The following is a 12,328-nucleotide window of genomic DNA, read 5'->3' as shown; positions in this document are numbered from 1 at the left end:
AATGAATAAGATAGAGACTAGAAATATAGTAGAAAAAAATAAAAACAAAAGTTGGTTCTTGAAAAAGATCAACAAAATCGATAAACCTTTGCATACACTGACCAAGCAGAAAAAAGAGAAGACACAAATAAATAAAATTGGGAGTGAAAGAGGAGGCATCATTACCAATCTTACAGAAATAAGAAGGATGATTATAAGGGAATACTATGAACAATGTAAACCAACAAATTAGATAACTTAGATTGTAAAGGCAACATTTCTAGAAACATAAACTACTGAAACTGACTCAAAGAGAAATAGAAAATGTGAATAGACTATAAAAAGAAAGAAGTAAAAAATTTATACTCTGAAAAGTACAAAATATTTTTGAAAAAAATTAAAGCCCTAAATAGATGGAAAGATAGCCCATGTTCATGGGTTAAAAGACAATATTATTAAGATTGCAATACTCTCCAAACTGATCTACACATTCAGTGCTATCCCTATCAAAATCCCAGATGGCTTCTTTTGCAGAAGTTGACAAGTTGCTGCTAACATTCATATGGAAATTCAAGGGACCCAGAATAGTCAAAACATTCTTGAAAAAGAAGAACAAAGTTAGAGGACTAACATATCTCTATTTCAAAACTTACTACAAAGCTACAGTAATCAATAGTATTGTCACAAGGACAGATATAGACATCAATGGAATAAAATTGAGGTGCTAGAAATAAACCTTCTCATTTATAGTCAATTGATTTTCAGTAAGGGTGCCAAAATAATTCAAAGGGGAAAAAAGAGTCTTCAAAAAATGGTGTTGGGTTTCTTCAACATGTCTGGTAAACCCACCACCAAGATCTTCAGGAAATGCAGCAGCAAAGATACGTAATTCTACAGTAGTAGTCAAGAGAACATTCTCACCTCATAAAGAAGAGAGTCCCAAGAAAACCAAAACAGAAGAGGATGAAACAAGTGAAGATGCTAACTGTCTTGCTTTGAGTGGACATGATAAAACAGAAACAAAGGAACAACTTGATACAGAGACAAATACAACTCAATCAGAAACCATTCAGACGACTTCTCTGTTGGCCTCTCAGAAAACATCCAGTACAGACCTTTCTGATACCCCTGCTCTCCCTGCAAATCCTATTCCTGTTATCAAGAATTCAATAAAACTGAGATTGAATCAGTAAAAACAACCTCAGGGGTCCATAAACAGCATCTGCCAACTCAACCTGTTGTCTTCAAATGCTAAAAAAGGAGAATGGAGGGTACAAGACTAGACATGACTGAAAATGGATTTAGGTTTTTTTTGTGACCTCCCTTACTGAGCTAAGCAGCACTTGATCGGAAGTCCAGGTTAGTATGTGAAGCCAAGAGTACTATTATCGTGTTAGCAACAGTTGCATTAACTATTTAAAAAAATTAGTGCCTTAAAAAAACCCCTCAAGTTCTATTTGTATCCATAATTGATATCTGGAGTGGGTTTATGCTTGATACATTGTTTGGAAAATTTGCAACACAAACTGGCATAAGAATTCCTTATTCTGATGATGCACTTTTATATATTTTTATTAGAAAGTAGAACTAGTTTTAGATTTTCAGCTTGATGGATTTTCATTTTCTCCTGAAGAATTTCCTTTACCATTAGTCTTCAAATTGGATGCATTATTTAAAAAAATTGGATGCTATTGTGCAGTGGTGTACTGTTATACTTCAGAGAAAGGATAAGAGTACATCTAGTTCAGTCTCTATGAGGTAGCTGTACCCTTAAAAACGAAACTTCAACTCTAGCATATATATTTGACATTGAAAGGATAATTAGGAGATACTTTTTTTTTTTTTGATGGGGTCATGATTAAGAAATGATATTGGTTTTATTTATAGAATTGTTTAGAGTGCATACAAATCAGAGATCAGCCAGCAAATATTTTCCTTTGAGCTTATTAAAGCTCCATATTCTTTAGCCTTCAATCTATTTTCTTTGAAACAAAGCTTTTTGCTCCCTCCCCCTTCTTTTCCTTTCTCCCTTTTTGCTTGCATAAAGTAGGACTTACTTCACAAAAAACAAAATGCCAGTATTTTCATAAGCCATGATGTGAAACCAGTGACCCTGTGGCCACATGGCACAGAACACTAAATTTTGGTCCCATGGCTGAAACTGTATGGTGACTAAAATAATGCCTGTGAAACATGATATCTATCTTGAATGGCCAGTTGATCTCTAAATATGCAGAATTTTGTACACTCCACAGTAATCTTGTCTATAGTAAAGTTGATTTTCAATTTTAAATATGTGGGCAAAAGGCATTTTCTCCAAGAATTTTAAACTAAATTTTATTTTTAAACGGTTGACCAAAATTTGTCAGTAAATTTTACATGTAGAAACATTTTAAAATCATTTCTAGCAAGCACTTGACATCTAGTTAGCTCCCTACTCCTTTTTCATTTTATCTGTCAATAGCTTAAGAACTCCTTTCTTTAAAGAAATAATTCCTCATAATTAAGCAACAGAGCATTCATCTTTACAAAATATAAGGGATGCCGATGTTGATAAACTTAGCTATTTTTTCTTAATCTGGACAAAGCAGACCCAACATTTTTTCCTGATGAGCATGCTTTATGAATCCTCCATTGTGCTCCCTTCTGTCACACATACATTATTCATGTTAAAGTGAGGTTACTTAAAGACTTCCCCTATCCTTCTAAATTAATTTTCCAAATTTGGAGCATAGTCTTTTCCCCCTTAGGCGATGCATTAATTGAAGCTTTCTTTTCACCATACTTTAGAATGTTTAGTTCACACTGTTTCTACTTCCCACACCTTTGCTCCACACAGTCACCTTGCCCTCTTCTCACCACCTAAGAAAAAAAGATGGTCAAACTAACAGGTGAAGCATACAAGGTGTCTGTGTGTTTTGTGTAGCTTCAGAGTTAGATTGAAATTGCCAGGCACAGATTTAGTCTTGTCATTTTGTTTATACACTGGGGAAAGGATTCAGTTTATTAAACATCTCATGTAACTGTACTCAAGTTTTGCCAAGCTGGAAACTTGGACCTTTTCTGTGTAGTGACTTTTTAATTCTAGTTTTCATAACCTGGAGATCAGATTGTTGTTTTCACATGATGTACATAGTGTCTCATGACTGGAGTTTGCTTTGTTTTATAGTATCTGTACTCCTTGTAACTTTAAACAGATGATGTACTTCTCCACTGAAAACACAGTAAAAAAAAAACAGCACAAGAAATGGTCTTAGGACAACTGGATATTTAAATGCAAACAAATAAAGAAGGACCACTATCTCATACCATACACAAAATTTAACTCAAAATGGATCATAGACCTAAATGTAAGAACTAAAAATATAAAAACTCTTAGAAGAAAACACAGGGGTGAAACTTCATGACCTTGGATTAGGCAGTGGCCTTAGACATGACACCAAAAGCACAAATAACAACATAAATAAATAAAATGGGCAGCATCAAAATTAAAAATGTTTGTGAGTCAAAGGGCACTAGCAAGAAAGGGAAAAGGCAAACTACATAATGGGAGAGAATAACTGCAAATTGTATCTGATAACAGTTCATGTATATCAAGACTATATAAAGAACTAATAGAACTCAGTAATAAAAAGGCAAATAACCCTATTAAAATCGGAAAAAATCTGAATAGACATTTTCCAAAGAAGATACATAAATGGCAAATGAGCACATGAAAAGATGCTCAACATCTTTTGTCATTAGCCATCAGTCATGATATCATTAGTAATCAGGGAAATGAGACAGTATTTCATATTCAACTAGGATGGCCATAATCCAAAGGACATAATAGCCAGTGGTGGCAAGGAAGTGAAGAAAGTGGAACCCTCATCCAGTACTGGTGGAAATGTAAAATGATACAGCTGCTTTGGAAAATAGTCTGGCAATTCCTCAAATGATTAAACACAGAGTTACCACATGACCCAGTAGTTCCCCTCCTAGGTATATATTCAACAGAAATGAAAACACATCCATACAAAATTTGTACATGAAATTTTGTCACAGCATTATTCATAATAGCTGAAAACTGGAAAAAAACCAGTATCTATCAATGGATGAATAAATAAACAAAATGTGGTATATTCATACAATGTAGTATTATTCAGCCATAAAAAGGAATGAATTACTGACACATTTTGTAATATGGATGGACCTTCAAAATATTATTGAAAAATTACAAAAAAAGGACCCCATCAGAAAAGACTATAAATTGTATGATGACATTTATATGAAATATCCAGAATAGACACATCTATTGAGAGAGAAAGTAGATTAGTGGTTGCCTAGGGCTGGTGGTATGGATGGGGAATGACTGCTAATGGATATGGGGGTTCTTTCTAGAATGATGAAAATGTTCTAAAATTAGATTGTGTTGATAGTTGTACAACTGTGAATATTCTAAAAATCATTAAAATGTATAATTTAAAATGGGTGAACTATAAGCTATGTAAATTATACCTCATAAGTCTGTTAAAAAATAATCTTGGACAGGGGTCAGAGTATGTTTTTGTAAAAGGCCAGACAACAAATATTTTAGGTTTTGCTAGCTACACGAAGTCTTTCACATATTTTTCTTTATTTTCATATACAGTCCTGTACAAATATAAAAACTACTCTTAACTTTCTTTCAGGCTTAGAAAAATAGGCTTGGGCCTGATTTGCCCAGTTAGTAGTATTTTATCCAATCCTCCACTAGGAAAAAGATGTGGTTCCTTGATAAGATGTGATTACTACATATATTTTAAAGCACTCCTTACTTCCCCTAACTTATACTCTGAAGACTAGAGACAATGTTGATAGGACTATGAAGTCTGTCTATACTGCTTCATCATACACATATTTGGAAATACTCCAACTGATGAGGATTTAGAGAAAAAGGAACAGATGTAAATAATAGAATCCAACAAGTCTTCATTAGAGAGACAGAGCACCACAGCCTAATTCATAGGGACCAGACTAAGATGGAGAAAGGCAAAAGTGCATTTCCAATTATCTAAATATATATCCTTTCAAAAGCAAAGAAGATTATAAAAGGGTTACTAGTTTAGAGAGTTCTTAGGAAACATAAGGGTGTGCAAGAGACAGAACACATTTAAAAAAAAAAAGAACAGTGTTAGAAATGAACAAAATAATTAAGGACTGTACTTAAGAGTTTGTAAAATTTCCCTCATATCAATTTGATCTCTGTTCACTTTAACAAAGTCAGGACTACCAACTTAAAAGGGAACTTTAAAAAAGTTAAAAGCATTATGCAAAAACAATATGTTATTACTATTTTTTAGTAAAGCAAAAGGCTTTATTGAGAATAAAATTATATTACCCTTACTTGTTAAGAAGCAAACTGGTTGGTTTTGGTTTTGCTCTGAGGCACATAGATTCTTGTTTTTCCATCTTCTTTTACATGGAAAGGTTTCTAAAAAGAGTCCCCTTTACTCCTCAGGACAAGGAATGTCTTCTTTATCCCCAGTACCTAACAGAGTGCTTGATACTCGAATGTTTTTTGAGTTGAACTCAGAAAGGGAAGAAAAAGGAAGGAAATTATGTTGGCAAAAATCTGGTGAGAGTTTGTTCCAGATTTGAAGAATCATATGAAAGAAGAGATTAACAATAGGAAGAGAATAAGCAGCATGAAAGATTTTATACCAATTAGAAAGAAAAGAAGCTGGTAAGTGTGGGAAATTGGGAAGTTTTCTTTGGGTAAGAGGGAAAATCAGAGAGATATATATCTTAAAATCACACAAAAATGCTAGTGGTGCAACTTGGTGGCAATTTTCTCAGCTTGAAAGAAGGAAGGTAAAGAACTAAAGAAAAACCAATATTCTGGTATACCGGAGAGTGAGATGTTGATGTTGGTATCTCCTAAAAGGGGGAAGGTTTAAACTGAGAGTGGAATTCAGGCAAAGGTAGGAATTCTGTCTTCTTGTTGATAAAACTGACTTAATGATAAAATATTTAAGGATGTGGGCCAAAGAAAGCAAAGGCAATTGAGTGAAGAAAAACAAGCCAACTAAATAATTTCAGATGGCTATCAGAGCTGTGGAAGCAGATGAGTTATTCCTTAGAGAATGTGTGAAAGGAAACAGAAATAGAGAAAACATTCCTATAGACTACATATGATCACAGGGAGATGATGAAGATAAAGAATATTTAAAAACAGATTTGGAAAGAGTGGTCAATGGGAATGGGGCATTTTCAAAGAAGAGATAATGAATATTTAAAAGAAGAAGCCAAGCCAAATGTGACTTTTCCTTAGGAAGGAATTAGCCATCACACATCTTTGAAATCAAGATGCTGCTAGAGTGGAAGAAAGGATTCTCTAAAGATAATCAAAAACTACTGCATCAGGGAAGGCAAGCATAACAAACAGCACACTGAACACTTATGTTTTCATTGAAGGTTGCACATTACCTGTTCAAAAGTTGTTGAAGCTTTTCTCCCTTGCTCTAGATCAACTGCAGCTGCCATAAGTAAACACGTTTTCTGTGCAATCAGAATTACTTGATCAGAAGGACAAAACTGGGACAGCTGATAAGAAATAACCAGAACATCAATGAATAGTAAGAATTCTGCCAGGTGAACACAAAACAATCAGAATGAAAATCAGCAACATCCTGTCTGAATGAGAAAATTCAGCTGGAAAAGCACATCTCTCCTTAAAAATGATACGGACTATCAAACTGATTTATGGTTTTAATTTTATATTACTTTCCATTGTTTTTTAGCACATTTCTAGAGATTAAGAAGCTTCATTTCTTCACAATTTCCCTATCTTTCCCAGTGACAAGTCCTGTCATTTGGCTCTGTATTTCTATCTAGTGATTTACCTCTTGGCTTACGTGGTAATTTCTAAGTGATTTTCTCCCTGGCAAATAGATTTCCCCTTTGCACTGAAAAGAGCCAAAATCAGTACATATATTGTCATGGTGAAAAAGACAGTGTCAAATCTTGACAGACATTAGGTATAACCTCATCATTAAACCTTTTCCTTCAGCTTTAGAAAAAACTCCCAGCTTTCTACTACAATAAAACTCTGGGCTACTTAGAATTCTAACATGGAATCCTACTAGTGCAATCACAAATGTCAAAACTAACACTAATTTATTTCACCGAATTAAACTGGCAATTATATCTAAACTTTCTCTCTTTTCTGATCAAAAAGAGCATTTTTATTAAAAGATGTTGGTAAGCAATTACATTATATGTAAATGTAACTATTATCTTATAAGTCAAAGGAATTATGCTTCAGGTAGTTTTTAGTTCAACTCAATAGCTAGCGGGGAAGGTATAGCTCAGTGGTAGAGCGCACACCTAGCATGCATGAGGTCCTGGGTTCAATCTCCAGTACCTCCATTAAAACAAAAAATAAATAGACAGAGAATACAGACTTGTGGTTGCCAGGGGGGTGGAGGGTGGGAAGGGATAGACTGGGATTTCAAAATTGTAGAATAAACAAGGTTACACTGTATAGCACAGGGAAATATACACAAAATGTTATGATAACTCAGAGAGAAAAAAATGTGACAATGAGTGTGTATATGTCCATGAATGACTGAAAAATTGTGCTGAACACTGGAATTTGACACAACATTGTAAAATGATTATAAATCAATAAAAAATGTTATAAAAAAACAAAAAATAAATAAATTTAATTATCTAAAAAGAAAAAATAAGGTGGGGCGATTATGGCTTAAGTGGTTCAATCCCCAGTACCTCCTCAAAAAATAAATAAATCTAATTACCTACCCCCTCCACTGCCAAAATAAAAAGAAATAAAAAATAACAAAAAATTTAAAAAAAAATTTAAAAAGAAATAGCTAGTAAACATTCCTATTATTACACAGTGGTCTAATTCTTTTATTCCATAATTTTTTAAAGAAAGAAAGAAAAAGTGTACAAAATAAGAGAATGGGGACATAATTACACACACAGTAGTTATTAAAATTTGCTTAGTTCTCTACCAATATCCATATATGTGGATAAAATTGATAATTTTCAAGAAATAATAAATACCAAAAATTACCCCAAACAAGATAGAAAATTTAAGGAGGCCAGTTACCATGGGGAAAGAAAGTTAAAAAGCTTCCTACCCACTCTCCCAATTCATCAGGCACATATGGTTTCACAGATGAATCATCCCAGCAAACATTAAAAGTGCATGTAACTTTAACATTTAATATTTGAACAAATGTTTCATATTAATTAAAACAAAAATATTTTAGCTGAACTGATACTGATTGATTGATTGAAGTATAGTCAGATTACAATGTTGTGTCAATTTCTGGTGCACAGCATAATGTTTCAGTCATACATATATATACATATATTCCTTTTCATATTCTTTTTCATTATAGGTTACTACAAGATATTGAATATAGTTTCCTGTGCTATACAGAAGAAACTTGTTGTTTATCTATTTTATATATGGTAGCTAGTATCTGTAAATCTGGAACTCCCAATTTATCCCTTCCCACCCCCTATCCTCTCTGGTAAATATAAGTTTATTTACTATGTCTGTGAGTCTGTTTCTGTTTTGTAAATAAATTCATTTTTTTAGATTCCACATACGAGTGATGTTATATGATATTTTTCTTTCTCTTTCTGGCTTACTTCATTTAGAATGACGATCTCCAGGTCCATCCACGTTGCTGCAAATGGCATTATTTTATTCTTTTTTATGGCTGAGTAGTATTCCATTGTATAACCATATCACAATTTCTTTATCCAGTCATCTGTCGATGCACATTTAGATTGTTTCCATGTCTTGGCTATGGTAAATAGTACTGCTATGAACTTTGGGGTGCATGTATCTTTTCTAATTAGAGTTTCCTCTAGATATATGCCTAAGAGTGGGATTGCTGGATCATATGGTAAGTCTAATCTCCACATTGTTTTCCATAATGGCTGCACCAAACTACATTCTCACCAACAGAGTAGGAAGGTTCCCTTTTCTCCACACCCTCTCCAGCATTTATCGGTTGTGGACTTTTGAATGATGTCCCTGACTGGTGGAGAGGTGATACCTCACTGTAGTTTTGATTTGCATTTCTCTGATAATTAGTAATACTGAGCATTTTTTCACTATACCCAAACTTTCAAAGATTATATCTTAATCTCCCCAAATATTTAATGATAATAATCATCAGCATCATTTAAGTAATAGCATTCTCTCTATATCTCAGGTAATTCATACATAAGATGAGAGTTATGCTAGATTATCTCTGTAGTTTTTTCCAGTTCTAAAACTCTTGACATTTAATCTATCTCACCATATCAGACTGTGTACTCTTGAATGTGTATGAGGGATATTCTTTACCCCTTCTCCTTCATTCTCTCATCAATACTTGCTTTTCTTTCTGGCATTTAACCTCTACCTTTGAGGCTAACAACTATTTTAAAATGCTTATAATTGCAAAATAAGCTCACAAATCCTTACACACAGAACTTGCTCTTGGAAAAATTATAAAGTAGGTCCAAGCTTCTTAGCATCCTTTTAACCTCCAGTTGTCCCTGGATACCTATTCTATATTCCTACAGCCTTACAACGATAACCCTTCCTAATGTTTTGGTAATTGACAATTTCTTAGAGTATTCTCTCCTAAAGATAGTTATATTTTGATATAAGACTCTGGGAGACTGAAATTCCTTCAAAGCAAAGGAATAAGTCTCTTATGGTAGAACTTTAGGCTCCATAATGGTTGTGTGTGGTATTTTGGTATGAGTAGAACTGCCTCATGTTCTCATATTATACCCTATGGGTATCAAGTTCTCCTTAGGCCATTCCTGCTTAAATATATATTAAAAGTTCCTAGATTAAAAGCCAACCTCACTTTATACTAACCCCTTGACTATAGCCATAGTGGCCTTATCCTTGTTGTGGTCCATATATGAGATACTTGTTAGAAGAGACTTACCTTATAAGAAAGTATGAAAAACTCTCTCATTGTCACTGGGTCTTTGTCACATTGCACAGCTAGGTTCCAAGCTGAAAGTTAACATGAAATAATAGAATTATTAAAATCTACTATTTAATCTGTATCATTATAATCTCTACTACCTACGTCATTAATTAACATACTAATGAAGGGTTTCTCAGGGGTTAAAAAAGCTAACATTAGGTTTTCAAAGAAATTTTTTCCAGGTAAACTTAGAGACTTGTATCACTTCTAATCTTCAATTCTAGGACAATGACCAATGAAGGCAGTGATGAATTTTTTTAAATTGAGGACATACAATAAATCTTAGTTGGCAAAAATCCATCTAAAAAATGATCACATCGAGGAGTTCACCAATTTCAACTGGTGAAAGAAAGTTAAAATTCAGGAAAGAACAGATACACTAGAATCAAAGTTTGAGGAAAACTGATGGGAAGAGTCACATCTTTCATAGAGCAGTGGAAGCCCCCATTAGGCAACATTTTCAGCATGATCTTTACCTTGGAAAATCAAAATCAAAATTGGAAAATAACTTTTCAAACTTCCAAAATGTCAAAATCATTAACTCTATAGTTTAAATGTTTATTTTCCATTATTTGCATAAGTTTCCTAGAAGCAGACTGCTAATATCTACCCCCTATACTCCTAGATTAGAGCCCCAGTAAACCCCATAAAGCAGAAAAAGGTCCATTAGAACCAGTTTACTTTGTGACATTGCTGCTTAATAAAGCTCTTGCTTCTTATTACTGTAGTAACAAACTGCTTCCACATTTTCGTAAACATTTTTATTGAAATAGAACCTATATAAATTACCCAACTCATAATTGTACAGCTTGAATTTTCCCAAAGTATATATATCCACGTAACCAATCCAGATCAAGAAAGAATTTGATTGTTAACAGAAACACAGAAGTAACCCCACCAACCCTCTTAAAGTACAACTCTTTTCAATGGTAACTACTATCCTGAGTTCTAACACCATAAATTAGTTTTGCCTGTTTTTGTTTTTGTTTTACTATATATAAATGAAACCATGCCGTATATACTCAAATGTCTGGCTTCTTTTGTCCATTATTTTTGTGAGATTCATTCATATTGTTGCATGTAGTTTATTTTTGGTGAATCACATTTAGAGGTAAACTGGGCATTCTACACCAAGTTTAGGAGCATAACCTTGGGAATTCGCAGTTTAATTCATCATTTTATTCTTAGATCCATTTCTATAGAAAAGGAAGAAAATTAATATTTAGTAAGTACCTACTATGTCTCAGGTACATATACTGTTTCATTTAAAACCCTTAATAGCCCTATGAAGTATGTATAATTGTTCCTGTTTTAGAAATAATGAAAATGAGATTAAGCACGTTATCCTTGTACCCAGAGATACAAATGAAAGAGACAGAATTTGAACCCACATCTGTCTGATTCTACCACCTCACTATGTTCCCATAGCCACAGAATTTCCTTTTACCTATTTTTCGAAACCAATGAGCTTCATTAGTCCTTGAATCTGAAGTCAGGAGTTCTCCATCAAAATACTGAGCAAGTTTCAGGAGTGCTGTATCAAATAGGAAAATTTGATATTGAGGTCTTTTATTTTATACTGTAGCAAAGTTGTTAATCCTGCTTTAAAAACAGTCAAACATGAGTCTGAATTTAGAAAGTTCTTTTTTATGTGTGTGCATGGGTGCATACCAAAAGTAATTAAAATGACAAAAAGCATTACCAACCTCCAAGGAGCTGTTAACACAAACTTTGGGGAACAAACACATCTTTGGAGAGGTTTATAATTTTAATTAGAGCAATCATTCACCACCTGAGGTAGAAAGATATGATTTACGTGTAACGAAATAAAGAATAGGAATAATCATTTGAAAAACTGTAATGGAGACTGAGAATTGGAAGAGTATTAATAGGTTGGCATAATATTTACTGAACTCCCACAGCAAAGCAAAGCACAGCACAGAACCAGAATGTGTTGTCATTATCAGAAAGCATTTATTACATACCCATGTGCCCTTCTGAGAGATAAGAATGCCAACCAGAAAAACTTTTCTCTTGAAAAGCTTTGGTTTCTAAACCACTTTACTACATTTAACACCCTGTTGACAGGTATTTGATGTATAAAATTGAACTACTGCAATAAATGGAATAGAATTTCTAAGACATGGGCTTTTTGGTGTGTTTTATGCATAAGAAAATAGGTACGTGGGCAGTAGAAATAGGAAGACCTACTAGGCAAAAGGCACACTACAAAAGAAAGCATGGAGTTGGAAAAAGGAATGCGATATAGCTAGGAGGTTAGACAAGGAAGAATTTTAGTAGATAGAGGAGATGACACAGACCTGGATGGATAGATGACAGATTCAAAATAACAG

General features: G+C 33.6%; 1 protein-coding gene across 1 annotated transcript in view; it reads right to left on the bottom strand.

Moving 5' to 3' along the window:
- Positions 1-12,328, bottom strand: part of TEX11 (testis expressed 11) — a 283,928-nt gene that overhangs the window by 60,581 nt on the left and 211,019 nt on the right. The window contains exons 23-25 of the mRNA XM_064483187.1: positions 11,422-11,508; positions 9,930-10,000; positions 6,422-6,543 (exon numbers count right to left, since the gene is read on the bottom strand). Coding sequence (XP_064339257.1) covers positions 6,422-6,543; positions 9,930-10,000; positions 11,422-11,508 — 280 coding nt within the window. The remainder of the gene's footprint in view (positions 1-6,421; positions 6,544-9,929; positions 10,001-11,421; positions 11,509-12,328) is intronic.

The sequence above is a fragment of the Camelus dromedarius genome, chromosome X (assembly GCF_036321535.1).
Source record: "Camelus dromedarius isolate mCamDro1 chromosome X, mCamDro1.pat, whole genome shotgun sequence".
In the NCBI taxonomy this organism is placed as follows: Eukaryota; Metazoa; Chordata; class Mammalia; order Artiodactyla; family Camelidae; genus Camelus; species Camelus dromedarius.
Note: the sequence above shows the minus strand (reverse complement) of the source record. Positions and strands in the feature narration are given on the sequence as shown.